The sequence below is a fragment of the Engystomops pustulosus genome, chromosome 9 (genome assembly GCF_040894005.1).
Source record: "Engystomops pustulosus chromosome 9, aEngPut4.maternal, whole genome shotgun sequence".
Classification (NCBI taxonomy): Eukaryota; Metazoa; Chordata; class Amphibia; order Anura; family Leptodactylidae; genus Engystomops; species Engystomops pustulosus.
Window position 1 is genome coordinate 8,115,823 of NC_092419.1, and position 27,560 is coordinate 8,143,382.

The 27,560-nt window shown below is 43.8% G+C and overlaps 2 protein-coding genes across 2 annotated transcripts; both read right to left on the bottom strand.

Annotated features, from left to right (window-relative positions):
• Nucleotides 1–1,522: 1,522 nt before the first annotated feature.
• On the bottom strand, nucleotides 1,523–11,046 carry LOC140077752 (cytochrome P450 2C8-like). The gene is made up of 9 exons (XM_072125193.1): nucleotides 10,823–11,046; nucleotides 9,397–9,559; nucleotides 8,035–8,184; nucleotides 6,653–6,813; nucleotides 6,400–6,576; nucleotides 4,241–4,382; nucleotides 3,149–3,336; nucleotides 2,741–2,882; nucleotides 1,523–1,738 (listed from the first exon to the last, which is right to left on the bottom strand). The coding sequence occupies exons 1-9, from the start codon at nucleotides 11,000–11,002 to the stop codon at nucleotides 1,557–1,559; spliced, it is 1,485 nt and encodes a 494-aa protein (XP_071981294.1). The 5' UTR covers nucleotides 11,003–11,046; the 3' UTR covers nucleotides 1,523–1,556.
• Nucleotides 11,047–18,357: 7,311 nt separating this feature from the next.
• Nucleotides 18,358–26,050, bottom strand: LOC140077751 (cytochrome P450 2C8-like). Its single transcript, XM_072125192.1, has 9 exons — nucleotides 25,749–26,050; nucleotides 25,516–25,678; nucleotides 24,275–24,424; nucleotides 23,647–23,807; nucleotides 22,272–22,448; nucleotides 22,033–22,174; nucleotides 20,789–20,976; nucleotides 19,755–19,896; nucleotides 18,358–18,763 (listed from the first exon to the last, which is right to left on the bottom strand). Exons 1-9 carry the CDS (start codon nucleotides 25,926–25,928, stop codon nucleotides 18,582–18,584), a joined length of 1,485 nt encoding a protein of 494 aa, XP_071981293.1. The 5' UTR covers nucleotides 25,929–26,050; the 3' UTR covers nucleotides 18,358–18,581.
• Between the last annotated feature and the right edge of the window lie 1,510 nt (nucleotides 26,051–27,560).

Genomic DNA, 27,560 nt, shown 5'->3' on the forward strand with positions numbered 1-27,560 from the left:
AAGGGTAGAACCATTTGTTACTAACTTGCATATACAGTAGTACCTACTACCAGATTCTCTTTCCTATAGTGTAGAGAAAGGAAACGTTGGACATTTTAGTAATGTTTGGGCAATAATTTTGGCAGGTAGAGAGTAATTGATGGAATAAATGCATCGGCTAATAACAAACTATCTAAGGAGATCTGAAAGAGGTTACATAGTCGTACGTGGAAGCAAATTGGCAATATCTTTGACATAACTGGCACCATGAGGTTCGGATATTTTCAAGGTTCAATGTCCAAAATTGGACTTCAGGTTAACCACAAGTTAGGTCAAAACCAGCTTTTTGTTCAGGTTTAGGGAAGGGGGGGGGATTCTTTGTTAAGGTTCCAGAGTTCAGACCACCACCAATCGGTAGGTAGGTTCTGTGGATAGGTCATAACTTGCTCTGCTGGAACCACCTTCTACGGACTCCTTACTTTATGTAGTTTGTAGCCTGGCTCATTATCTATTGTATGTGAGACTTCCCAACCGTCATCTTGCTCAGCTAGACCAGTCCTTTATGCGTTTGTTAGGAGACATAGAAGATGGATATAGAAGGAATGGACAACATTAGATACATTTCACATTGACCACACCGACGGTATAGTGGAACATAAACTAAGGTCCTGATTGATTTACCATATCCAAAATACCTCAATATTCCAGTATGAATGGTCATATATAGATTTTTTAAACAATCTTCGGAGTCATTTCCATAAACATTTATTTCAGACATGTGTTAACTGTACATTTGCTCATTCACAAGGTTGTGGATTGTGTGTGACCTTTGTTTGCGCCCCATATTATGGCACCTGCTATGTGCATGCAGCCTTAACCTCAAGCTTCTGAGCTCCATCAAGTAGAAATGCCTCTGTCTTCTTGAACCGTCCCTTGTTATCCAAAATGACCAGGATCAAACTTCTCTGGATTTTGAAAGTATTTAGGAATCTTCAACACTGAGGTCAAGCAATGAAACACGGTGGTTTCAGCTCATGCATGTGGAACACTAAAAAGTAAGATATCTGCAAATCTCTGTATCCCATGAATTACAGCATCTGTGAAAGGCATTTTATTCTGATCCTCCACGGACGGACAGCGTTTGTTGCCAATGTCGAGGTCAATTTGTTTTTGCACTTTATTGAAGAAGAATAAAGTTCCCAGTTGAAAGTGTTCTTCTATCACAAGGCCTAAACCAAGATACATGACCAAGTCAACAGGTCCACAAGGTGTATTTTGGTAACAGAAAGTTGTCCCCTATTCACTGGATTAGAGATAACTGCTACAGCCGGCGTTTTACTTTGTAGCCACGAGATCCTCACCTCGGTACAGAAAAAGTCTACAGTTGTAAAATGAAGACAGTCAATGTTAAACATAAGAAAGAAAAAACCTCAATCAGCAGTTATGCCAATGGTTGTATGTAGCCAAAACTTCTGGATAATTAAATGCAAGCTTGAACAAAAAAAACATGTAACCAGGAGGCTACTACACAATAGACATCTGGTATTTCCAGAGAGAGTAATTCAATAGTTTTTTTGTCATCTAGGTTCCACATAGAGCTGATATTTTCGAGCCACGAGTCCACCAGTCCCAGGTTCAGGGGAAACTTCAAGATCTTCTGGAGCTTTGTTGGATTTCAAGTTAAAATTCTGTAATAGGGCGGTCAACATGAGGAAGATCTCCATACGTGCAAGTCCCTCTCCTAGACAGCTCCTCTTTCCTGTGGATTATATTAAACAAAGTGTTAATAATCATTCAATCTCTGTATGCCCTGATAATTAGGAAACTTAATATTTGTAGGAATTTGTATTCTCAATCATTGTCCAATGTAAACATTGTCATGGGTGCCCCCGTGACCCGGAACGTGCCCCTCCCTGTGCGGATGCCCCCGCGACCCACGACCCATGCCCCGGCACTGGAGGATTTAAAGGCCCAGGGCACAGCTAATTGGTCCTGGGCATTTCCAGGAAACTAATTAAGGCTAGCCTCTCCTAGCATTCCCCTCCGGATCTTTGTGCCTAATGCCACTGAGAAAGCTATTCCATGCATTTTGCTGTGTTTCTGAATTCCCGAAGTGTGACCCCAGTTCGGTTATTGACTCTGATACCATGCTACCTGTCCTGACCTTCTGCTACGTCCCCGACTCCGATCCTGTGCTGCCTGTCTCAACCTCCTGCCTGTCCCAAACCACAACGTTGCCTGATGATTCTGTACTTTGTCTTGGCCGCCACCGCGGACAAAGTCGCGCCTGTGGAACGACCTGGTGGTACCACACCTCAACAAGTTTAACCTGCTTTGCGGGTGGCTCTGGTGAAAACCGAGTACCACTTAGACTCCGCTCCCAGGTGTTGGCTTATGTCATCATCCACGTTGGTACAGGGGATCCACTACCACTGATCCTGACAAACATATCCTGGATGAGAAGATAATCCCGAGGGCAGTTGGTATTATTCATGCCATCGTAGATATACTGCTTAGTCTAAACAAATGTCCAAAAATCCATCCATCATAGGTCTTTAAGGTTTAAGGTCTTTTAATGAACCATCACTGTCCTGCTAAAATGGAATAATCAATGTAAATAAACCCTACAATGGTAACAATCTTGTTGCATCCTGGTCACCATGTTATGTGCTGGTACCACCAGATTCTTGACACAGACTCTGATAAGGTGTAACTAACCCTGGAAGATACAACCCCTCTAACTTGAACATGAAAATTTTACCAGTGGAGAAGGGAAGAAAAGCCTCATTGTTTTTAAAGTGGCCATTTTCATCCAAGAAATGTGCTGGGTCAAATACTTCTGGTTGCTCAAAATACTTAGGATCCTTCAGAATGGATGTCAACAATGGGGACACAATAGTATCCTAAAAGGTGAAATATAAGACGAAGAAGGAATCAACAAAAAGAATCTTATTTTATAACTGGTTTCTAAATTCTACTTTAAAGGACATTTCTCAGAAGATTCTGTAAAGTTGGAAAAGTTTGGATGCGTCATGACTCCTCCAATTGTAGCCAATCTTAGTTTTTTCTGTTAATTTTTGGATATTGATTCATTGTATGCATAATTATTAGATGTAGTAAATTCTAGATTATAAATCAGTTAAGGGATCCTTTATTGTCCTTTACTGACCTTTGGGATGTTGTATCCTCTGAATACTGTATCCTTGCTGGCCGCATGTGCAAGTCCCAGAGGGATTATGTCAGCAAATCTCTGAATCTCGTGAATGGCTGCATTGGTATATGGCATATTACTCCGATCCTCCATAGCAGGGCATCGGCTCTGTCCAATCACTTTGTCTATTTCGGCTTGCATCTTCCCTGCAGGCAAATATAAAGTACACATCATTAACCCAGAACAAAACTACTAGGCTCCTATGGAGTCATGTACTTTTATCATATGTCAACATTAATGCCTTCCGGGATTGGGGGTAGACATTTTGTGCCCCGAACAGCAAAGGTAAACTCTGACTCCATCTGCAAGCACATACCCTAATTTCTAACTAATGGATTGTACAGAATAGTGATTGCGACATTGATAGTGCAGGGGGATGTACACAATTTCAGTGAAAGAACCAAGTTCTCAGATAAAGTCCTAAATAAACTCAAATATGAAAACATACTTTCTTATTATAAATAGGCTCTAGATCAAACCATTGCTCTTTCTCTGTGGAGTCTTTTATCTAAACCATTACACTACTTTATGTAGAAATTGAATAATTGCAAGTACATTTCGAAATTGTGCTTTATTCATTATAGGTGGCAGCAAAAAGAACCCCCCCCCCTTCCCTTTAGAAACCCTACAATGTCCTGATGAAAAGTGGTTCCACCTGCAGTCGACCCAAATTCAACGGTTTAACCCTCCTCCATAGATACAACTATAGCTTTTGTCTGTCTCTACTTGCTCCCGTCAAAAAGAGTCACCTAATATCAATAACTAATGTAAAATGGAGTCCAATTTGCTATTTCTTTTTCTAAAATAGAATTACATATTTGTTTTATCCTTGATTGAGTAAACCAAGTATATGGTTAGATATCTGAAGACTATAATCATGGTCTAGTCAGGTTCCCGCCGGGAACCTGGCTGGACCGTGATTATATTCTGCAGATTCTACATGCCTTGGCAGGAAGGTGGCCCGTGCCGGATCCGACACATGTGGCATAGTATGGGAAGGTGAGCCGGTGTTTTACTTCATATGGTTACGTATCTCAGGACTTTACTTACTTGCCTCATCTGGATATTTTAGCAGGATAAGGAGGGCATATTTCAGAGTTGTACTGGTGGTTTCAATTCCGGCAGTGAAAAGATCCATTACTGATCCAAACAAGTTCTCAAAGTGAAATTCAGTGTTTGGTTTGTCCTTCTCCTGTAGAGGTCAATATTTCAATTGGTTATTGTCCACAAAGTGTTACAGTGAATGGTGTTATCTATTGACATAAAATTATATTTAAAATAATCCAAATTATCATATGAAATGTAAAATTACACACTCTCTGGAAAGACCCCTGCTGCCCCATCCCTGTTGCTGCCCGGTCCACTGCCACAATGCACTTTGAGGGCACTTGTTGAGTATGCTATGAGTATACCATAAAGTGCAGACTCGTGGGGAACAGAGGGGCACATTTACTTACCCATCCGGAGGAGTTCACCAAAAGTGCATTGTCCATGTATAATGCGCTGTGCCGGGAGTCACTAAGATCGTGCGTCCAATATCCTGCATGTGTCGCTTCCCCGCTCAGGTCCCTGGAGTTAACCTTTTTTCTTCCTGGTGCATGTAAGTGCATTGTCAGTGTATAATGCGCTGTGCAGGGAGTCACTAAGATCGTGCGTCCGATATCCTGCATGTGTCGCTTCCCCGCTCAGGTCCCCGGAGTTCACCTTCTTCTTCCTGGTGCATGTAAGTGCATTGTCTGCGTATAATGCGCTGTGCAGGAAGTCACTAAGATCGTGCGTCCGATATCCTGCATGTGTCGATTCCCCGCTCAGGTACCCGGAGTTCACCCTCTTCTCGGTGGATGTAAGTGCATTGTCCATGTATAATGCGCTGTGCGGCGATTCACCAAGATCGTGTGCCCGATATCCTGCATGTGTCGCTTCCCCGCTCAGGTCCGACGGAGTTCACCTTCTTCCTGGTGCATGTAAGTGCATTGTCTGTGTATAATGCGCTGTGCGGAGAGTCACTAAGATCCTGCACCCGATATCCTGCATGTGTCACTTCCCCGCTCAGGTCCCTGGAGTTCACCTTCTTCTTCCCGGTGCATGTAAGTGCATTGTCCGTGTATAATGTGCTGTGTAGGGAGTCACTAAGATCGTGTGCCCGATATCCTGCATGTGTCGCTTCCCCGCTCAGGTCCCCGGAGTTCACCTTCTTCTTCCTGGTGCATGTAAGTGCATTGTCCATGTATAATGCGCTGTGCGAGGATTCACTAAGATCATGCACCCAATATCCTGCATGTGTCGCTTCCCCGCTCAGGTCCCCGGAGTTCACCTTCTTCTTCCTGGTGCATGTAAGTGCATTGTCTGTGTATAATGCGCTGTGCGTGGAGTCACTAAGATCGTGCGCCCGATATCCGGCATGTGTCGCTTCCCCGCTCAGGTCCCTGGAGTTCACCTTCTTGTTCCTGGTGAATGTAAGTGCTTGATCTTGCGACACAATTTAAAGTTAAATCCCCTACTCAGTCCGAATCCATCGGATCATCCAACGGCCATCCCCCAATTTCTGTCGCATGAAAGCCGGTGCGCCACAATCCGATCACGCGCGACACAATCTGACACATCGTGCAACACACAAAAACATCAGAAATTCCATCGAAAGTGCGTTCGGAGACCCTTAGTAAATAAGAGTATCTTGGATTGAGGTGGGTTTGATAATTTTTTGAGAAAACCTTGTAAATACTATCGACACAATAAAAAAACATTTACTCTTTGCTCTTGAATCCTTATGCACAGTAAAGGGGATCAATACTTTTCTTAAAGCTTTCAACTTCCAGACTTCTAGATTTATTTCCTATGACACAAACATTTGTTAACACTCTTTGTAACTTTTGTAAGACATGAAATTAAATTGGGGAAATTTTTGCCCCTGGGTTGTTTAAATACTGTTCTTAGATTTATGATGATAGCCATTGCCAACTCCCGAAAAACTGTTACTAAAAATGTCTAGAATTTGGAGTTCAATCTTGGCGGAAGTGAGAGAGGAAGTAGCTAAGTTCTCCTTCTACCTAAGTTTCAATAGAAATTCACATAGCTGAGAAGCAAAATTTTTGGATGGTATATTAAATATGAAAATTGATAGGTTAACCACTCAACTGGAGATAAATAACGAGAATCGATTCTATTCAAATCTTTGATCTTCCAGAAAATACCGAATTCTTTGATATTACCTCCTCCATCTTTATAAGGAAACTATCAATGAAGTCTCGAGGGCAGTTGGCATCGATGCTCTTCTTGTGGTTCTCAACAGCTTGCCGGATGAAACCTTTTAGATTATCTATGTTTGTGAAGACCTTTCTATGAGGTCCTGGGATGTACTTTGATGCACTTGGTAATAGATTGAGTATCTGTAAAAGCAAATCATTTAATTAGTCAACTTAGTTGGAGCTTCAATTCTTGAAAAAATCTGTTGGGTTTCCTTACAATTCCAGACGCTGAGGCCAGAATAGTCGACTGTTCTTGCAGTAGGGACAATAGGGTCATGAACTTCTCATCTTCATAGTCGAAACGTTCTCCGAACACAATGGAGCAGATTACATTAGACACAGCCAAACGCAAAGAGTCACTTGGGTCAAACAGATGTTCTGTATAATGACAGAATACATAGATGTAAACTAGTGCAAGCTCTAAAATGCCCAACTTTTCATCTCGAAATGGTTTTGGTTTTCATATTGTCAATTTTATTATGTCCAATACAATGCAGTTAATAGTGCTACAATTATAATATAAAAATGCTATTATGTGGACTATGGGGGAGGTCGGAGTAGGGCCGGATTAAGGTTGGTGGGGGCCCCTAGGTGGAAAATCTGGAGGAGGCCCTTATTGAATGTTGTCTAGACAGGGTACAGAAATCACTATATACATTCCCCAACACTGACTATATACACCCCCCAACAATAACTATATGCAATCCCCCCAGTAATCACTATATACAGCCCCCAGTAATCACTATATACAGCCTCCCCAGTAATAACTATATACAGTCCCAAGTGATCACTATATACTGTGCCAAGTAATAAAGGGATAACTATATACAGCCCCCAGTAATCACTATATGCAGCCCCCTGTAATATCTACATACAGCCTTCCCTAGCAATCACTATATACAGCCCCCAGTAATCACCAAATGCAGCCCCCTGTAATAACTGCATACAGATTTCCCCAGCAATCACTATGTACAGCCCCTCAGCAATAACTATATACAATGCTCCCAGCTATAATTTTATACAGCTACCCTAGCAATAACCATATACAGTCGCCAGTAATAACTATATATACCTCCTAGTAAAATAATAATAATTTACTCACCTTTTACCGCTACCCCGCTGCGTGGATAAACAACCTCCTCTTCTGCCAGGTCATATGTGTGACGTGTGACATCACTGTGGTGCCTGCACCAGGACAATGACATCCTGCACACACCTCTGTCAACGGCAAAGCAGGGAATGTTGTTCCCTTGGTCTGCCATAAACGCAAATCTAGCCAGGGAGGTGTTATGGCCCACATCTAGTGGGCGATACAGACGGCCATGTAAACCACCATTGGTGGGAGCCCCCTTAGGGGCAAAGTGGTGGGGGCTCCAGGCGCATGCCCCAGGAGCCGACACCCTAATACGTCTAAGAGCAAAACTGTTCTAGTTGCTCATGGCAATTAAACAGGGCTCAGCTCTGCTCCCCAAACTATCAATCTCTATAATAGAGGTCCTCCTGCATTTGACAAATTCCTCTGATAAAAAATAACAGTAGCAAATAACAATACACACCACCACAAGATATTAGTACATTCATACATGGGATGGTTCTCACCTCCATTATTTCTGAACCTTTCCACCAGAAAACGGGCCTCTTCTTGGATCCGCTCCTCAATGCCTCTTCTTCCCATTCCAAAGTTTCTCAGGGTGGTCAGTGAGAATCGACGTAACTGTTTCCAGCGATCGCCATTACTTAGCGCGATCCCTATCATAAAAAATAGTAAATCATTAACATAAAAACCAGTAGATTGAAGCTTTTATGGTAAGTTGCCTATTATAATTCACTACGACATGGGTTTCATGTTTCCACTTATTTTAAAAGGGGGGGGGGAGGGGGTCAAGATACCAAAAATTCACAATATTTATCCAATGTATTTGTGTTCTACTATGACATGAGGGCAGATTTACTTACCCGGTCCAGTCGCGATCCAGCGGCGCGGCGCGGTGATTCAGGTTCTGCCGGGATTTACTAAGGTCGAGGTTCGCCAACCTATTCCTGGTGCATGTGAGTGATTGATTTTGCGACACAATTCGTTTTTTAAATTCCGCGTTTTTCTCCGAATCCGTCGGGTTTTCCGACAGCCACGCCCCGTGACTTTTGTCGCGTTAAAGCAGACGCGATTGCGCTGAAATCCAATTGCGTGCAACAAAATCCCGGCGGAATTTGGCGCAAAACGGAAAAAGTCGGGAAACCCGACGAAAGTGCGCCGGCGGAGCCCTTAATAAATCAGCCCCAATGTGTGCAAATGGGTTGCAGGCTACTGTCCACTAATCTAACCCCATTTTCCTTCATTTTTATTGGTTGGGAGTTTCACATTGGTGGCTGCCTAGTATTTTGCACTCCTTCGCCTGATGTCTACAGAATGTTCACTGATTTTGTCTCCTTGACTTGGAGTTCCATTGACTTGGGCAGATTTACTTACCCGGTCCATTCGCGATCCAGCAGCGCAATCTCTGCTGTGGATTCGGGTCTGGCCGGGATTCATTAAGGCAGTTCCTCCGACGTCCACCAGGTGGCGCTGCTGCGCTGAAGTTCCCCGGAATGCACTCAAGTTCACCGGCCTATTCCTAGTGAAGGTAAGTGCGACCCCCGCTACACTTTTTTTTTTTAATGCAGCGGTTTTTCCGAATCCGTTGGGTTTTCGTTCGGCCACGCCCCCCGATTTCCGTCGCACGCATGCCAGCGCCGAAGCGCCACAATCCGATCATGTGCGCCAAAATCCCGGGCCAATACTGGGAAAATCGGCGCAAATCGGAAATATTCGGGTAACACGTTGGGAAAACGCGAATCGGGCCCTTAATAAATGACCCCCATTCTGACATTGTCTTGTGTTGTCTATTCCCTGCTCCCTAGTATTCGCTGTCCTAGCCCCAGACGTGTATAATAACACCACTACTCACTACTATCACTACTCACCATAATCTTTGAAAACCGCACTTGAAAAAAAGGCATTTCCTCTTGCGCTGAAGACATCACTGTGGTCCACCAAGGCTTCTTTCACACAGTCATAACCAGCAAGGACCACCATCGGGGTATTGCCAATAAATATTGTGAAGACCGGACCATACGTCTTACTAAGCTGAAAAGATAAGAGTAGACAAGTGCAATAGTCATATGACATTGTAATAAGTGATAGATTATCCTTCTTTGACAGTGGGGGAGGGGGGGGGGGAGAGGGCTGTTAGAAATTGCAATAATAACTTCACCCAAGAGCCTAGGGAAGTCTATAAGACTATAAACGATGCAGAATGTTTGGGTTACCCTGTTTTTCTTTAGTGTTTTTAGCAGCAGGAATGTTGTGGGGGTGACCTGAAATCAGTAGCTAATATATATATATATATATATATATATATATAACAATACAGGGTGAAGGGGCTTTCAATATGTTGAAGTGTCATTAATATCAGTGGGCTGACACATTAAAGCCCTTGTATGGGATCAGGAAACAGTATAACTGGCTATGAGGGTGTAGTAAAAGAAGAAACATCTCATACTTACCTCTCTCCGGGCACCGTCTGCCAGTGTCCACTTCTGTTTGTATATAGAGGCCGGCAGTGACACTTGTCTATAGCTGGGCTACTGCATGAGCCGCAGGGCAGTAGCAGGAATGGGGCTGTAGATGTTTATTACCTCCAGAAGTCGGCAGTGACAGGTGGGAGCCCAGAGAGGGGTAAGTATAAGATGTTTATCCTCTTTATATAAGACCCAGCTGTATATAAACAGTTTCCTGATCCTGGACAACCCCTTTAATAGGCTCGATCTTTGATACTAGAATTAACACATGGAACAGACTTAGAACACTTCTTCCATTTGAACGAGAGATACATAGAGAATGGAGCTGTTTCTCCATCTCATTCCTCAGTCTTGAACAAAGCCCTGCAGATGACATAGGTCATCACAAAGATTCATTTTAGAATTTGAGATCCCGGCATGGCTTTGCACTTGGTCGCTGCATTGTTGTGGACGTTCTACCATTGTGCTTGCTGTTCCCATAAGACCATGTTCTACCTAGCAACAGTGAGGTATATGTGTTGACTAGATAAAGGTAGATGCTACTGGAAAAATCATGGAGCAACATCTTCTTCATCAAGATATGATCCTGAGGAACATCAACTCTGGTTACTCTAATTTTTTTTTACAAGCATGGATCCACAGAGACCAAATAATCACCTAAGGATCCATGTCCATGCAAAGGACTCATCGTACACAAAACCCTAATAATTATTGAGCACACGTTACCCTAGACAGCCATATTGACAGTGGAAAACCCTTCTGTAGGCCTGAAGTAGGAGGTTATAGTGCAGTGTATACATTATGTCTGATGGAGCTGATTACTACTCACCTGCACCAAAGACTTGGGGAGCTCAGTAACGCTCACATGCAAAAGAGTTCCCAATACCGGAAGGGTAGGAGGTCCAGGAGGTAAGTTCTTGCTCCTTATTTTTCTTCTCCATGTGAAGACGTACAAGACTACAGTGACACACAACACCAGTAGGATTGTCCCTGTTACACCCAGCTCCATTGTCACTGTACACTGTAAATAGGAATCTAGGAAGTGTTATATATACACAATAGCAGCCGGCTCCGAGCTCCTGGGGCGTGTTATCCGTAGGCTATTATTCATAGGCACCTGAGTCCAATGTGCAAGATCTGCATAGGTTTAAGGGCAGCACATTTTTACGTAGTTACCTACTGGCGGATAGTGTTTGCATGTGATGATAAGAAGCTCTCAATCAATTGTGTGAGGAGTTTAGAGCCAAGAAAGTCCAGATGTCCATATAAGGAGTATGTGTTCTGCACATGCCGCTTAATCAGGGGTATAAACATGAAAATGGTTCTATATCAGTAATATATGAACATATAACCGAACAGAACATGGTAACCGAAGGTCATCAACGGACATTAGCAGATTATAATATGAGCAGTTTTAGAGGTAGCTCGGGGTCCTAGATTTTTATGGGATTCCTAGTCAATCAAACCACCCACCAAGTTGATTCCTAAAGAGTACTAAAGAGAGGGGTCTCCAACCGTGAAATACCGATCTAGTATGCCAGATCTCAACACACATGTATCTCAACACAAAGTCCTTCGAGGACCTTTGAAGGTCTTCCATAGGTTCTTCAACTTCAGAACTGAAAATGGACAGAAGAAAGACTCCCTTCCTATTCTCTGGTAACATATGTAGTTGTAACAAGCTGCGGGTTGTGAATCCACTGTGCTATCCAAGTAGTTTGGCTTTGGGCCACACACTAAGGGTGTTATACTTGGACCTCTTTGGCATTCACCCTTTGACTTGTACAAGGTCTGGACTGTAGAGAGATCACAAGGTTGCTACCTCTTGTGGTGGTCCCAGTATAGACAGCAGCTGGGCCAGTGGTACATATTACCAAGGGGTCAGGAAAAGCAGGTAGTAAGAGTCAGTCCAAAGTCGAGGCAGGCAGCATACAAAACACAAGAGATGGTTTTGATGGAGTGAATATCCTCAGGATGCCAATGATTAGAGTTGACCGATAACTTATTAAAGCTCTGAGGACATCTGATGTCCACCTCCACTCATCCCATGGAACTGTGTGCCATTTCATTGTGATGGATGTATCATATGATTGGAAAATATTCCCCATTATATTAAACGACATCTACAGTCTGGTCCGGTTCATAATGGTAAATGTCCAAACTTACCTCCCCGTCCTTTATTCTAGGGGATAGAAACTTCTATATTATCGTTAGGGATGTTCGTATTAGGGTAGAAAATGTCTTTATAAAAATAGATATACCTTCTCATTCAAAGAGTTTTTTGTATTTACTTGACTATAAAAATTGTAGATTCACACTGAAGGCATCAAAACTATAAATTAACACATGTGGAATTATGTACCTAACAATAAAGGGTGAAACAAATGTAAATATGTCTTATATTCTAGTTTCTTCAAAGTAGCCACTTCTTGCTTTGATTACTGCTTTGCACAGTCTTGGCTCCTCTTGATGAGATACAAGAGGTAGTCACCTGAAATAGTCTCCCAACAGTCTTGAAGGAGTTCCCAGAGATGCTTAGCACTCGTTGACCCTTTTGCCTTCACTCTGCGGTCCAGCTCACCCCAAATGATCTCAATTGGGTGCAGGTCTGGTGACTGTGGAGGACAGGTCATCTGGTGTAGCCCCCATCACTCTCCTTCTTTCTCAAATAGCCCTTACACAGCCCGGAGGTGCTTTGGCTCATTTCCCTGTTGAAAAATAAATGATGGTCCGACTAAATGCAAACCGGATGTTATAGCAGTCGCTGCAAGATGCTATGGTAACCAGGCTGGCTCAGTATACCCTCAATTTTGAATAAATCCACAACAGTGTCACCAGCAAAGCACCCCCACACCATCACACCTCCTCCTCCATGTTTCACCATGGGAACCAGATATGTAGAGTACATTTGTTCAACTTTTCTGCGTTGCACAACGACAACCAAAGATCTCATATTTGGACTCATCGGATCAAAGCTCAGATTTCCACTGGTCTACTGTCCATTCCTTGTGTTCTTTAGCCCAAACAAGTCTCTTCTGCTTTTTGCCAGTCCTTAGCAGAGGTTTCGTAGCAGCTATTTTACCAGGAAGGCTGCTGCACACAGTCTCTTCTTAAAAGTTGTTGTAGAGATTTGTCTGCGGCTAGACCTCTGTGTGGCAGTGACCTGCTCTCTAATGCAGCTGATAGCCTGCGATTTCTGAGGCCGGTGACTCGGATGAACTTATCCTCCACTTGGGCTTCTTGGTCAGTCCTCATGTCAGCCAGTTTCTTTGTAGCGCTTGATGGTTTTTGCAACTGCTCTTGGGGACACTTTCAAAGTTTTCCCAATTTTTTGGACTGACTTACCTTGATTTCTTAAAGTAATGATGGCAGCTCTTTGTTCAGTTTTTTTCTAGCCATAATACAAATTCGAACAGTCTATTCAGTAGGACGATCAGCCGTGTATCCACCTGACTTCTGTACAACACAACTGATGGTCCCAACCCCAATTATAAGGCAAGAAATCCCACTTATTACCCCTGACAGGGCACCTGAGATGTGAAAAACTTTTCTGGTGATTACCTCTTGTATCTCATAAAGAGAAGCCAAGAGTGTGAAAAGCAGTAATCGAAGCAAGAAGTGGCTTCTTTGAAGAAACTAAAATATAAGATATATTTTCAGTTGTTTCACTCCTTTTTGTTAAGTATATTATTCCACATGTGGTAATTCATTGTTTTGATGCCTTCAGTGTGAATCTATCATTTTTATAGTCATGAAAATATAGAAAACTCTTTGAATGCGAAGGTGTGTCCAAACTTTTGGTCTGTACTGTATATGAGCCGCAAGCACTCTCGCTATGTCACCGGAGAACCTCTATTTGGACGTCCCCGAATATGCGATAGAAGTTTCCCCTAGAATAAATGATGAGCGGATAAGTTTGAACATCTATCGTCAGTAAACCTGAGGGTAGATGTCCCTTAAGGAGTACATGAATATACACTCACCGGCCACTTTATTAGGTACACCTGTCCAACTGCTCGTTAACACTTAATTTCTAATCAGCCAATCACATGGCGGCAACTCAGTGCATTTAGGCATGTAGACATGGTCAAGACAATCTCCTGCAGTTCTCCCGAGCATCAGTATGGGGAAGAAAGGTGATTTGAGGCCTTTGAAAGTGGCACTGTTGTTGGTGCCAGAAGGGCTGGTCTGAGTATTTCAGAAACTGCTGATCTACTGCGATTTTCACACACAACCATCTCTAGGGTTTACAGAGAATGGTCCGAAAAAGAAAAAACATCCAGTGAGCGGCAGTTCTGTGGGCGGAAATGCCTTGTTGATGCCAGAGGTCAGAGGAGAATGGGCAGACTGGTTCGAGCTGATAGAAAGGCAACAGTGACTCAAATCGCCACCCGTTACAACCAAGGTAGGCAGGAGAGCATCTCTGAACGCACAGTACATCGAACTTTGAGGCAGATGGGCTACAGCAGCAGAAGATCACACCGGGTGCCACTCCTTTCAGCTAAGAACAGGAAACTGAGGCTACAATTTGCACAAGCTCATCAAAATTGGACAGTAGAAGATTGGAAAAACGTTGCCTGGTCTGATGAGTCTCGATTTCTGCTGCGACATTCGGATGGTAGGGTCAGAATTTGGCGTCAACAACATGAAAGCATGGATCCATCCTGCCTTGTATCAGCGGGTCAGGCTGGTGCTGGTGGTGTCATGGATCCATCCTGCCTTGTATCAGCGGGTCAGGCTGGTGGTGGTGGTGTCATGGTGTGGGGAATATTTTCTTGGCACTCTTTGGGCCCCTTGGTACAACGCCACAGCCTACCTGAGTATTGTTGCTGACCATGTCCATCCCTTTATGAGCACAATGTACCCTGTAACATCTGATGGCTACTTTCAGCAGGATAATGCGCCATGTCATAAAGCTGGAATCATCTCAGACTGGTTTCTTGAACATGACAATGAGGTCACTGGACACAAATGGCCTCCACAGTCACCAGATCTCAATCCAATAGAGCATCTTTGGGATGTGGTGGAACGGGAGATTCGCATCATGGATGTGCAGCCGACAAATCTGTGGTAACTGTGTGATGCCATCATGTCAATATGGAGCAAAATCTCTGAGGAGCTTCCAGCACCTTGTTGTATCTATGCCACGAAGAATTGAAGCAGTTCTGAAGGCAAAAGGGGGTCCAACACGTTACTAGCATGGTGGACCTAATAAAGTGGCCAGTGAGTGTAGTTCAGCCTCAGCAACTCCATTTCAACTGCAAAGTATGTGCCCCCTGTATCTATGGTGTTAGTGGTCACATATAGCAGTGGGGTTTGTAGGTTTTATTATATTTCTGATCATTACCTCTGCCATCCTTTTAACTATATATGGAAGTGTTTCCTATGCTATTCCGAGCACCTGAGCTCTGGATACATGTAATGTGTGTAGGTAGAGCTGACTTGGCTTGTTCTTATCAGGAATGTCGATAATACAAGGTATAATGATGAAGCACATGTAGAGAACAAGTGTAATAAACACTGTGTAAGGACATTTACACTGGTTTAACTTCCTTCTACTTATCAAACCAAATATAGAAAATGTAAGTGGCTGCATTTCCTTAAATGGTTCCAAACATGTTTATTGTTGCTGGTGAAAGGCATCAGACTTCTCAGCAGGGTTAGAGAGGGCGCAGTTGCCTTAGGGGTCCATATTGGAAGCTATGTCATATTATAGTGGGGGAAGAGTGGGGCCGGTACAACTTTTAGATGGGATTAGTGATTAGCAGAGCTGTTAATCTCAAGTTCGCCCGAGGTTTGACTGAACATGAATTTTAAAAATCTGTTCAGGTCCAGGTACCAAAATCAGACCCAAACTCATACTAGTAACACTCACCATCAGTGCCACCACCTATCGCAGGTGTTATTTGTAGCCACCACTTTTGCCGCCATGTCTTATATCCATTGATGCTGCACTAAGGGGATTCTGGGAAAATATGCAAAGTTTTCCAGGATAGGATAAGGAAAACTATGCCTCTTTTAGCTACCTTGACATCAAGCATGAGCTACAAGAGGCCTACAAGGGGATTAAATCCAAACCAGTATATCTACTCCAGAAGGAACAGACTCAAAACTGAAGACAGCGCTGTTTCAAGCTGGTTGGGTCTCTCCAGTACAGTCACAAAGTATTTGTATGCATATGCACTGGTCACTGGCGCCTAGGTGGGAAATCGATAAAATCGCATCTTTGATACCATCAGTTAGATTAGAGTATTCCTGTTATTCATCCGGCACTCACAACATGTTCCCTAAACATATTATTACAATGCAGATCCTAACAATGGACTGCCAATGCTTCCAGGGGAAAAGATTCAAACTAATTCTCCTCAACTAGAAAGAAACATATTGGGGCTTATTTACTAAGGACCTGCGGCCGCACTTTCGGCGTTTTTTCCGTTTTCGGGATTTGTGTCGCTTTGACAGGTATTAGACAGGGGTTTGTGCTGGGACTCGGTCGCAGATGATTGGATTTTTGCACAGCTGCGCTGCTTTCATGCGATGGAAATCTGGGGGCGGCCGCCAGACGATCCAACTGATTCAGACTGAGCGTGGGATTTAACTTTCAAATTGTGTCGCAAGACAATGCACTTACATGCACCGGGAAGAAGAAGGTGAACTCCGGGGACCTGAACGGGGAAGCGACACATGCAGGATATCGGGCGCAGGATCTTAGTGACTCCCCGCACAGCACATTATACACGCACAATGCACTTACATGCACCAGGAAGTGGAAGGGGAACTCCTGGTACCTGAGCGGGGAAGCGACACATGCAGGATATCGGGCGCACGATCTTAGTGACTCCCCGCACAGCGCATTATACACGGACAATGCATTTACATGCACCAGGAAGAAGAAGGTGAACTCCGGGGACCTGAGCGGGGAAGCGACACATGCACGATATCGGGCGCACGATCTTAGTGACTCCCCGCACAGCACATTATACACGGACAATGCACTTACATGCACCAGGAAGAAGAAGGTGAACTCCAGGAACCTGAGCGGGGAAGCGACACATGCAGGATATCGGGCGCAGGATCTTAGTGACTCCCCGCACAGCGCATTATACACGGACAATGCACTTACATGCACCAGGAAGAAGAAGGTGAACTCCGGGGACCTGAGCGGGGAAGCGACACATGCAGGATATCGGGCGCAGGATCTTAGTGACTCCCCACACAGCGCATTATACACGGACAATGCACTTACATGCACCAGGAAGAAGAAGGTGAACTCCCGGGACCTGAGCGGGGAAGCAACACATGCAGGATATCGGGCGCAGGATCTTAGTGACTCCCCACACAGCGCATTATACACGGACAATGCACTTACATGCACCAGGAAGAAGAAGGTGAACTCCCGGGACCTGAGCGGGGAAGCAACACATGCAGGATATCGGGCGCAGGATCTTAGTGACTCCCCACACAGCGCATTATACACGGACAATGCACTTACATGCACCAGGAAGAAGAAGGTGAACTCCGGGGACCTGAGCGGGGAAGCGACACATGCAGGATATCGGGCGCAGGATCTTAGTGACTACCTGCACAGCGCATTATACACGGACAATGCACTTACATGCACCAGGAAGAAGAAGGTGAACTCCGGGGACCTGAGCGGGGAAGCGACACATGCAGGATATCGGTGCAGGATCTTAGTGACTCCCCACACAGCGCATTATACACGGACAATGCACTTACATGCACCAGGAATAAGAAGGTGAACTCCCGGGACCTGAGCGGGGAAGCAACACATGCAGGATATCGGGCGCAGGATCTTAGTGACTCCCCACACAGCGCATTATACACGGACAATGCACTTACATGCACCAGGAAGAAGAAGGTGAACTCCCGGGACCTGAGCGGGGAAGCAACACATGCAGGATATCGGGCGCAGGATCTTAGTGACTCCCCACACAGCGCATTATACACGGACAATACACTTACATGTACCAGGAAGAAGAAGGTGAAGAGAATATTGGATGCACGATCTTAGTGAATCGCGGCACAGTGCATTATGCACGAACAATGCACTTGGGAAGTGTTGGGAATCTAGAAGTGCAAGAGAAGTCTCAGGATTCTAAAGCTGTGTCCAAACGGAGTGCCAGAAAGGCGCGACTGATGGAAAACTGAGGGTTTTGTGGCACCGACACTCAGGGGTATCTAAAGCTAATGGAACAGGCGCAAAATAAAAAGCCCTGGGATTGCCCAACAAAAACCATTAATAGATGTGCCCCAGATTTTTAGGAAAAACTCAAACAAACATTTATTTTACAACAGTTTTTATAATCACTAAACAATAATAATAACAGAAGCCTAATGGAAGTGTTAAAAAAAGACAAGGAAGCCATTGAAAGTCCATCCATTTTTGTATTTTCCAAGATTCATAGATAGCGAGGCGAAAACAATTCAGATTCAATTTGTTGCCTGAAAAATGTCAGATTTGCACTGAATCTATATACCAACCATTAGATTCTTTGGTTCACTATCCAAGAACCAAACAACTGATTCAAATTAATATAATGCGCTTTATTCAAGCAGTAAAATTGTCATCATCGAGGTTGAGCATAGAGATGATAATTTCTTGATACGCCTCCATTTTTGCCAGGTTCGGGGGTTATATCCAGATCTTCAGGAGCCTTGATAGATTTCAGATTAAACTTCTGGACTATGGTGGTGACCATGAGAAAGATCTCCATTCGTGCAAGTCCTTCTCCTAGACAGCTCCTCTTTCCTGGGAGAATAAACAATGTGTGATCATTATACAATATGCAAATCAGATTTCCAGGATGAGACAAGGAAAACCACACCTCTTTCTACTACCTTCAAAGGAAGCCTCCTTAACATCAAGCATGACTTTCAGGAAGCCTAATGACATGTTGTGGGATTAAAGCCAAACCAGTCTATCTATTCCAGAAGGAACAGACTCCCAACTATAGACAGGGCTGTTTCGACGTGGTTGCATCTATTCAGTACAGTGTAGGGAACTTGTTTGGCTGAGTGAATGTCGTAACTTATATCCATTATACCTAAATATAAGATTTCTGAGTGTACCCATTTATGGCCAAAAACATGGATACAACAAGTCCACCAGAGCAAACGGTGGTTTCCATTAGCAGAATTTATCTTTGGATAATCGAAGAGGTCCCAAGTCAGAGACTTTTATTATTTCCTTTTTTGTGTTTCTTAATGAGGCATGTAATGCAGTAGTGTTTTTTTTGAGACAACCCCTTTAAAGATCAGCAAGCTTCATCTAGTCATCTGGAGTACTTCTGTCTTGAAAATGCTGGGGAGGGAATGTTCTTTGCATTTATGAATGACACTTCTAGTCAGTAGACGCCCTGTCGGTAGATCTATTGTACGTCTACTTTATTTATAGACAAATCAGGTCTAACTAAATCATTTTTTGCATCTATTTGGTAACAAACTAAACTCTTATATCCATGAATATGAAGTCCAGTTTGATGGGGTTTTCCGGGATTTTAAAAAATCAGCTGTGTGTCTGCTATAGCCTGAAACGTATGCTGGTCGGGAAGACACTAAAAGCCGCTGTATACAGAGATCGGTCACAGATGGGTGATGTCATTATTGATTGGGAGCATCAGAGGTGTAGATTTATTGTTTTTATAACCCCCATCCCCTACTATGTATAATAAAAAAAACCCTGACAATTCCATTTGAAGGACACAATGCAAATACGGATAAGGTTACAAGGAAGCTATTACCAATGGAGAATGGCAGGAAGGCCTCATTGCTCTTAAAACATCCTTCTTCATCCAGAAAGTGGTTTGGGTCAAATTGCTTTGGGTTCTTGAAATACATCGGATCCTTTAATACAGACGTCAGTAATGGAAAAATAGCTGTGTCCTAAAAATTATATAAAAAATACGAATAATGATTATTATGTATTAGATTTGCAATGGCAATATTTCACATAATTTATTTCAATACCGGTCCATGGATTGCCCATAGACCTCCCCCCCCAACCACTCTATCCATGGGATGTATGTGGGGATGCAATTCATACCAAAGCACTTAGCCAATGGATAAGGGTGCTGGTCTTTGTTATGCCACGCATCCTTATGAATGGTGCTTTTTCTTATATTTCCTGATTTCATATTTATGGAATCATTTCGGCTTACACGTAAGTGCATAAGAATAGAACAAAAGCACATAAGTAATGTGTTTATCATTTCTTTTTCATGTTGATCCACTCTTAACTTTGGCTAAAAAACCTATGACTAGTGATGAACGGACCCATTGAAATTCGAGTTTTTGGTCAAACCCATGATTGGCACCCAGTGTTTAGTGTTTAAATGCCGCTGGCAAAGTCATTGGCTCCACTTAAATTACCTGCAGTATGATGTTATGACGTCATCAAGGAGCGTCAATCCTGCCCAAAATAGCGGCATCCTACGGCAACGAAAGGTTACTGCCGCTGCGCGTGACTGAAGGTAATTTAAAAGCTGCTGGCAACTATGGCAGCAACATTTAAAAAGTTAGAGCCCACAATAGGTGCCAGCACTGACTGCCGCCATTAATGGTGGGTGGTTGACCCGAACCTGGTGAAGAGGTTTATGAGAGAAGACATACTGTGGCTCGTATATTTTAAAATTAGTGGCACACTTTTCCACAGTTTTTATGTGTTATGACAACCCCAAAGAAGAGGCACAAGTCATGGGCACCTACGGATCGACTACAATAAATAGCCATGGTTTTTTAATCTTGTACAGCTTCTTGTACGTCTAAATCTTCTTACCTTTGGTATATTGTATCCTCTGAATACTGTATCCTTGCTTGTGGCATGAGGAACACTCAGAGGCGCGATGTCAGCAAATCTCTGGATCTCATGAACGACGGCATCAGTATATGGCATCTTGGTGCGGTCCTCCACTGAGGGACATCGGCTTTGTCCAACCACATTGTCAATCTCCTCCTGGATTTTCCCTACAATACAGTACATACATATTCAGTATCGGGGGGGGGGGGGGGGGGGATAAAAACCTGCAGATTTTGTTTACAAAAAGTTTAGATGAAAACATATTTCAGGTCTCGGACACAACAATAAACTCTGAGCTCTCCCTTAGCTCTAAGGTTTGTGGGTTTATTCCTGAGCCATAAAAGTCTACTGCTGTTTCCAGATGACAGTGCCGCCACTGAATTCGAGTCTGGCTAGAGCTTGACTTCCACTTTTGACACCTTTAACTTTTTGGGTTTGTCTACACGTATCAGTACAAGTGTCTGATCAATGATTGGACCCTCACCATTACTAGAGGAATGGTTCAGCATGAAATTAAGAGAACTTTATTCAGAATTGTTGGTTCATGGGGAAAAAAATCATCAAATTTAGGAAAACAGACAAGTGGGAAGATGTGGGAGGCCATCTATACATGTCTATTACTTAGCATGTTTTAACAATGCAGAATATTTTGTGCAGTTTTGGCTTGTTTTGCAGTATTTGGACTCTATTACAATGGGGGCGCATCTTGATTCCGTGGGGTTTTCACGCCGCCGGGATAGGTATTTAGTAGGGGATTGTGACACACTTGATCGGATTTAGTCACGATTGCTCCAGCTTTCATGCGACAAAAATCGGGGAGCCCGGCCGCTGGACAGATTCGGACAAACTGCAGGATTTAACTTAAAAATTGTGTCACAAGCCAAGCACTTACATACACCGGGAGGAAGATGGTGAACCCTGTCGGACCTGATTGGGGAATTGACACATTCAGCAAATCGGGTTCACAATCCTCTTGAATCGCGGCAAGGTGCATTGTCGTCGGACAATGCACTTTAGGGATCTCCTCCAGAGCGGGTAAGTAAATGTGCCCCAATATCTCAGTCTTGTGCAGAAGACTACGTGGCCAGCGCTGGTGCAGATAAGCAGTTGATGGTGAGAATGGGAAAGTTGATTGAATGTCCTGGACATAGAGATACTCCCGCAAGAAGAAAAGACAGAACCCTGCATCCCTCTAATAACTCACTGAGATTGTAATAACTTACTTGTCACTTCTGTGTGCTTCAGCAGGATGAGGAAGGCGTACTTCAGGGTTGAGCTGGTGGTTTCTACTCCAGCAAAAAACAGATCAATGACCGTGCCAAATAAATTATCAAAGTGGAATTCACTCTTTGGGTTGTCCTTTTCCTGTAGAAAGTAATGGGAGATAAAGTCTTGCTAAATCTACTCTACAGAAATATCCCTCTGACGTAGAGTTTAGCCAAGTGGACATGGACCTCTCTACCTCCTCCATCTTGATCAGGAAGCTGTCAATGAAGTCCCTTGGACAGTTGTAGTCAATTGTCTTCTTATGGTTTTCCACAGACTCCAGGACAAAAGCTTTCAATTTTTTGACATTTATAAAAACCTTCTGGTGCGGACCTGGGATGTAAGACAGGGTTTTGGGGAAGAAATTTAGGAGCTGTGGAAGGAAGTCCAGGTTAGTGCTTCGAAGTGGCCTTACATATAATGGTTTATCCACACTGCACCGCCTAAACCACAACGAGGAACCCCCCACAAGCCCACAGAGCCCACAGTAATTTAATTTAATTTGTGCCCAAATTTAGTAAAATATTTCTGTTAATTCATAAATACTGACTCAGATTATCTACAGTAGTTTGAGATGAGCAGCTTTCAAAACATGATTTTCAATATTCCGACAACAGTTATTTATATTTTATGTGGTTGCTATGTGAGCTGAATCCTTTTGAAAGTCAAATCATACATTGGGGCACATTTACTTAGCGGTCCCTTCGCGATCCCCACCGTGCGTTGTCTGACAAGGATTCGGAGCTGCCGTGATTCACTAAGATCATGGGGCAGATTTACTTACCCGGCCCATTCGCGATCCAGCGGCGCGTTCTCTGTGGTAGATTCGGGTCTTCCGGCGATTCACTAAGGCAGTTCCTCCGCCATCCACCAGATGTCGCTGCTGCGCTGAAGTTCCCCAAGGCCCACCGGAATGCCCTGAAATTCACCGGCCTATACCTGGTGAAGGTAAGTGCAATTTTCGCCACACATTTTTTTTTTAATGCAGCGGTTTTTCCGAATCCGTCGGGTTTTCGTTTGGCCACGCCCCCCTTTCCGTTGCATGCATGCCGGCGCCGATGCGCCAAAATCCGATCCCGTGCGCCAAAATCCCGGGGCAATACAGGGAAAATCGGCGCAAATCGGAAATATTCGGGTAACACATCGGGAAAACGTCGGCCCTTAGTAAATGACCCCCCATGTGTCCAATTTCCTGCATGTGTCGCTTCCCCGCTGAGGTCCGCCGAAGTTCACCTTCTTCTTCCCGGTGCATGTAAGTGCTGATCTTGCGACACAATTTGCTTTTTAAATTTCGCGATTTGTCCGAATCATGGTTGTCCGAAGTCCACGCCCCCGTTTTGTTTCGCATGCAAGCCAGCGACGATTGTCCGATTGCATGCGCCAAAAACCCGGGGCAATTCAGCTTAAAACGAAAAAAAAAACTTAAAACCCGCCGAAAATGCGGCGTTTGGAGCCTTAGTAAATGTGCCCCAATGTGTGATTTGAATTTGTGCTGTGAAATCTCTAATGACATTCACAGAAATATAGAACTAGAGACATCTGTAAAAAAAGGGGCAAAATTTCGTACTCACAAAACCCAGCGGAGTAGAAAGTGTAAGGAAGAGTTCCTTCAGCAGGTAAAGCAATGTCCTAAACTTCTCATCCTCGTAATCGAACCGCTCTCCAAACACAATGGAGCAAATCACATTGGAGACGGCCAGACGTAGCGGATCGGTTGGATCAAAAGGAGTGTCTGGGGAAACATTCGCATCAAACAGTTGTGGTTACTACATAACACTTATAACAGTTACAGATGGTCTGTGTCAGAGTCTTCTTCAGGTTATACTGTCAGGGTAGGCTTAACTTTTATATGGTCCCCTTAGTCGGCCATCTGAACAGAGCTCTAGTGTGAAGTGTAGTGTAGTAAAAACTGTGAAGGGATATTTGGAGAACCTACCATATTTTTCGGACTATAAGGTGCACCGGATTATAAGGCGCACCATCAATAAATGCCTGCTATAATGTCTAGGTTCATATATAAGGCGCACCGGATTATAAGGCGCACCTGATTAAAAGGATGAACGACCAGCATGTGGCAGACCTGTGCACAGTGCATGGCATCTGTTGTCTGTAAGTACGGTTCATATATAAGACGCACCACATTATAAGGCGCACCTTTGATTTCTGAGAAAATCAAAGGCTTTTCAATGGTTTGCTCACCTCCATTTTTTATGAATTCCTCCCCCAGGCATTGGGCTTCTTCCTGGATTCTCTCTTCAATACCTCTTTTTCCCATTCCAAAATTTCTCAGCGTGGTGAGGGAAAAGCGACGCAATATTCTCCAGCGCTCTCCATTACTCAGGACCAAACCTTTTAGGCAATAACATGTAAAAGTGATAATTAAAGAAAAGTTCTGTGATGTTTCCCGAGAACAAATATTGGGGAATAATAATACGTTATCTCTTCAACTATCTACTGCAGATACCCTTGAAGGGAGGATGAGGGAGTGGCCAGGTGCCTGATGAAGGCTACAGTTGGGAGCTGAAACGCATCGCTTATCCCCAATAAAGCATCGCAATATGGACGAGGCTCCAGGGATTCATTGGACGTCTGAGCGCTGGTCCACTGCCTCATCCTCCCTTCACGAGTATCTGCAGTTTCTACCTTCGTTACCTGGGTTCCTAAAATGAGATGGCAAAACAGGATTCACAAAATTGCCAATTTATAGGTAGTCAAGTATAGGTAGCTGTTCTGTAAGTTAAAGGGGTTTTCTCATTTCGGCAAATGAGCCGTGCACCTGTGTGACATCACATGACCAGGGATATAACGAGCCGTGCACCTGTGTGACATCACATGACCAGGGATATAATGAGCCGTGCACCTGTGTGACCATGGTCAGATTTCTGTCCACTGGAAATAAACAATGAAGCTTTCTATAGAATGACAGCAAGCAGAGATCTAGAAAACCATTAGGAATAATTACAGAAAGTATTTTGGAAAACTGTATAACTTTTCAATACACCCCTTAAATGACTGACCCTGTATAGAAGCCTAGAAAAAGAGATCCCATCTCACACATAAACATAATAACAAACAAACATAAACTTTATAGAAACAAACATAAAAAGTTTACAGAAACTGAATCATAATAGTTCATAGAAGTATTTTTGAAGATATAATATGAAGATATATAAATAGAGCTGGAGTCCTGGGTTCAAGTCCCACGGTTAACATCTGCAAAGAGTTTGTCTGTTCTCTGTCTGTCTGTGTTTGTGTGGGTTTCCTCCGGGTCCTCCGGTTTCCTCCCACACTCCAAAACATACTGGTAGGTTGATTAGATTGTGAGCCCCATTGGGGACAGGGACTGATTTGGCAAACTCTGTGCAGTGCTGCGTAATCTGTAGGTGCTTTTTTAATAGAATTATTATTATTATTATCATTATTATTATGATATGACTTACCAAAATCTTTAAACACGAATTGCCCCAGGTCTGTGACCGCTCTCTTACTGAAAGCATCACTGCGATCCACTAAGGCCTCCTTCACGCAGTCATAACCCGCTAAGATCACCACTGGGCTATGGGCCATGTAGATGGTGAACACCGGCCCATACTCCTCACTCATCTGAAAGAGATGACAACTCTCTGTGAGCAGATCCTGATTATTGGGGTGTAAAAAACACAAAGATTCTCACCTTGACCAAGGACTTGGGTAATTCGCTGGGACTCATGTGTAGCATGGTGCCCAGAACAGGTAGGGGGGAGGGTCCAGGGGGCAAGTTTTTCCTCCTCAATTTCTTCCTCCATTGAAAAAAATACAAGACGAGACTGACGCAGACGACCAGTAATAGAGTCCCGGAGACGCCCAGCTCCATCTCTAGAGCGTTGGACAATCCAGGTGACGCTCTATATATTATGTGTATACAGCGGGAAGATCTCCCGTATCTCCGAGCCTTTCATTCCCTTCCGTGAGTTACACAAGCTGCTCAGCATATAACATTACATCACGTCACGTGATACCCTCAAGGCATTTCTGTAGGCCGTCTCATTCTCTAGGGTTTCCTGTTTAGCTGCTCTTTCTAGGTTTTATTAACCCCTTTAGTGCTAAGCAACCATTGTGGTAGATCCTATCAGAAAGATGAGATTGTATAGGGAACAATTTGTGTTTTCTACACAAAATATTTGATTGTATTTTTTAAATTTTTTTGTCTGAAATGTCTTTGCAATACAGACGGTCCCCGACTTAAGGACACTCGACTTATAGATGACACCTAGTTACAGACAGACCCCTCTGCCCCCTGTGACCTCTGGTGACCTCTCTGGATGTTACTATAGTCCCAGACTACAATGATCAGCTGTAAGGCGTCTGTAATGAAGCTGTTAGGGTTGGGTAACCCTGAAGAGAGGGGATAGAGTGCCCAGCGCTCGCTCTAACCTCTGTCCCTTCCTATAACCTCCCACGCTAAACCGTGGGGCGACTACTTGAAGACTCGGAATACACTGGATAAGTGCTGGAAGGGAACAACTGAACAGACTGCCAAACATAAAACACTAAAGAGTAGTTAACTAGCCGGAGTCACAACGAGAGGGAACGACAAGAGCAAAATCAGTAAGCAAAAGGGTCAACATCAAAAACTAGGGCGCCTTCCCCTTCTCTAACTGTTTGGGGACATGTCCTTCCTCATCACTCCTCACCCCCTGCCAAAGCCTTAGTCTGGCAGATTCATCAGTCCCTATGACTACAGTAAGTGTGGCGGAGCAGTGAGAGAGGGCATGAGTGTCCCTAAAACAGTTAATAGAAGAATAAGGCATAGCAGTGTGGTGCCCCAGGGGTTATATTAACCCACCATATGCATGACCTTGCCCAGTTACATGTAGAAGACCCAAAGTACAAAGTCCGGGTCCTCATAGAACATGGCAGATTGCCATTGACCCGATTGACCCGATCAACAGAACGCTGGTTGATTGACTGCTTTTAGCACCAAAGAAACCACAGACATGCCCTTGTATGAACATGTCTGTGATTGGCTGGAGGGACATGTGACTATGCTGTATAAGAGCAGGGTCACGTGTCCTGGCACCATTACAGCCAAAGCTAGGGAGAGGCTGCATGTGGCTGCATGTGGAAAGGCAGAGAAGGAAAGAAAAGAACTGCAATTAATTGACAATTGCCCTTTTTAGGGCAGATAGGTATATAGGCAGATAAGGCTATGAAGGACAGAAATAAATAGTTGCCCTTTTTGTGGCAGTGTGAAGAAGTGAGATAACTTACTGCATCATCATCAATAAGAGAAATAGCAGCGCTCTTGCTGTAACAGTTAAAGGAAACTGCACAGAATCCAGCTTTGCAGATGAGTGAAAATACATTGGTAGGCGGAACACAGGAGGTTACTGGGGCATGGAGTAGCCGCGCCGTGTAGAATCAGCTGCGGCTACTCCACGCCCCAGTAGCCTCTTTAGGAAATTTAAATATTGGGGGAATTTAAATTTATAAAAGTTATGGGCCA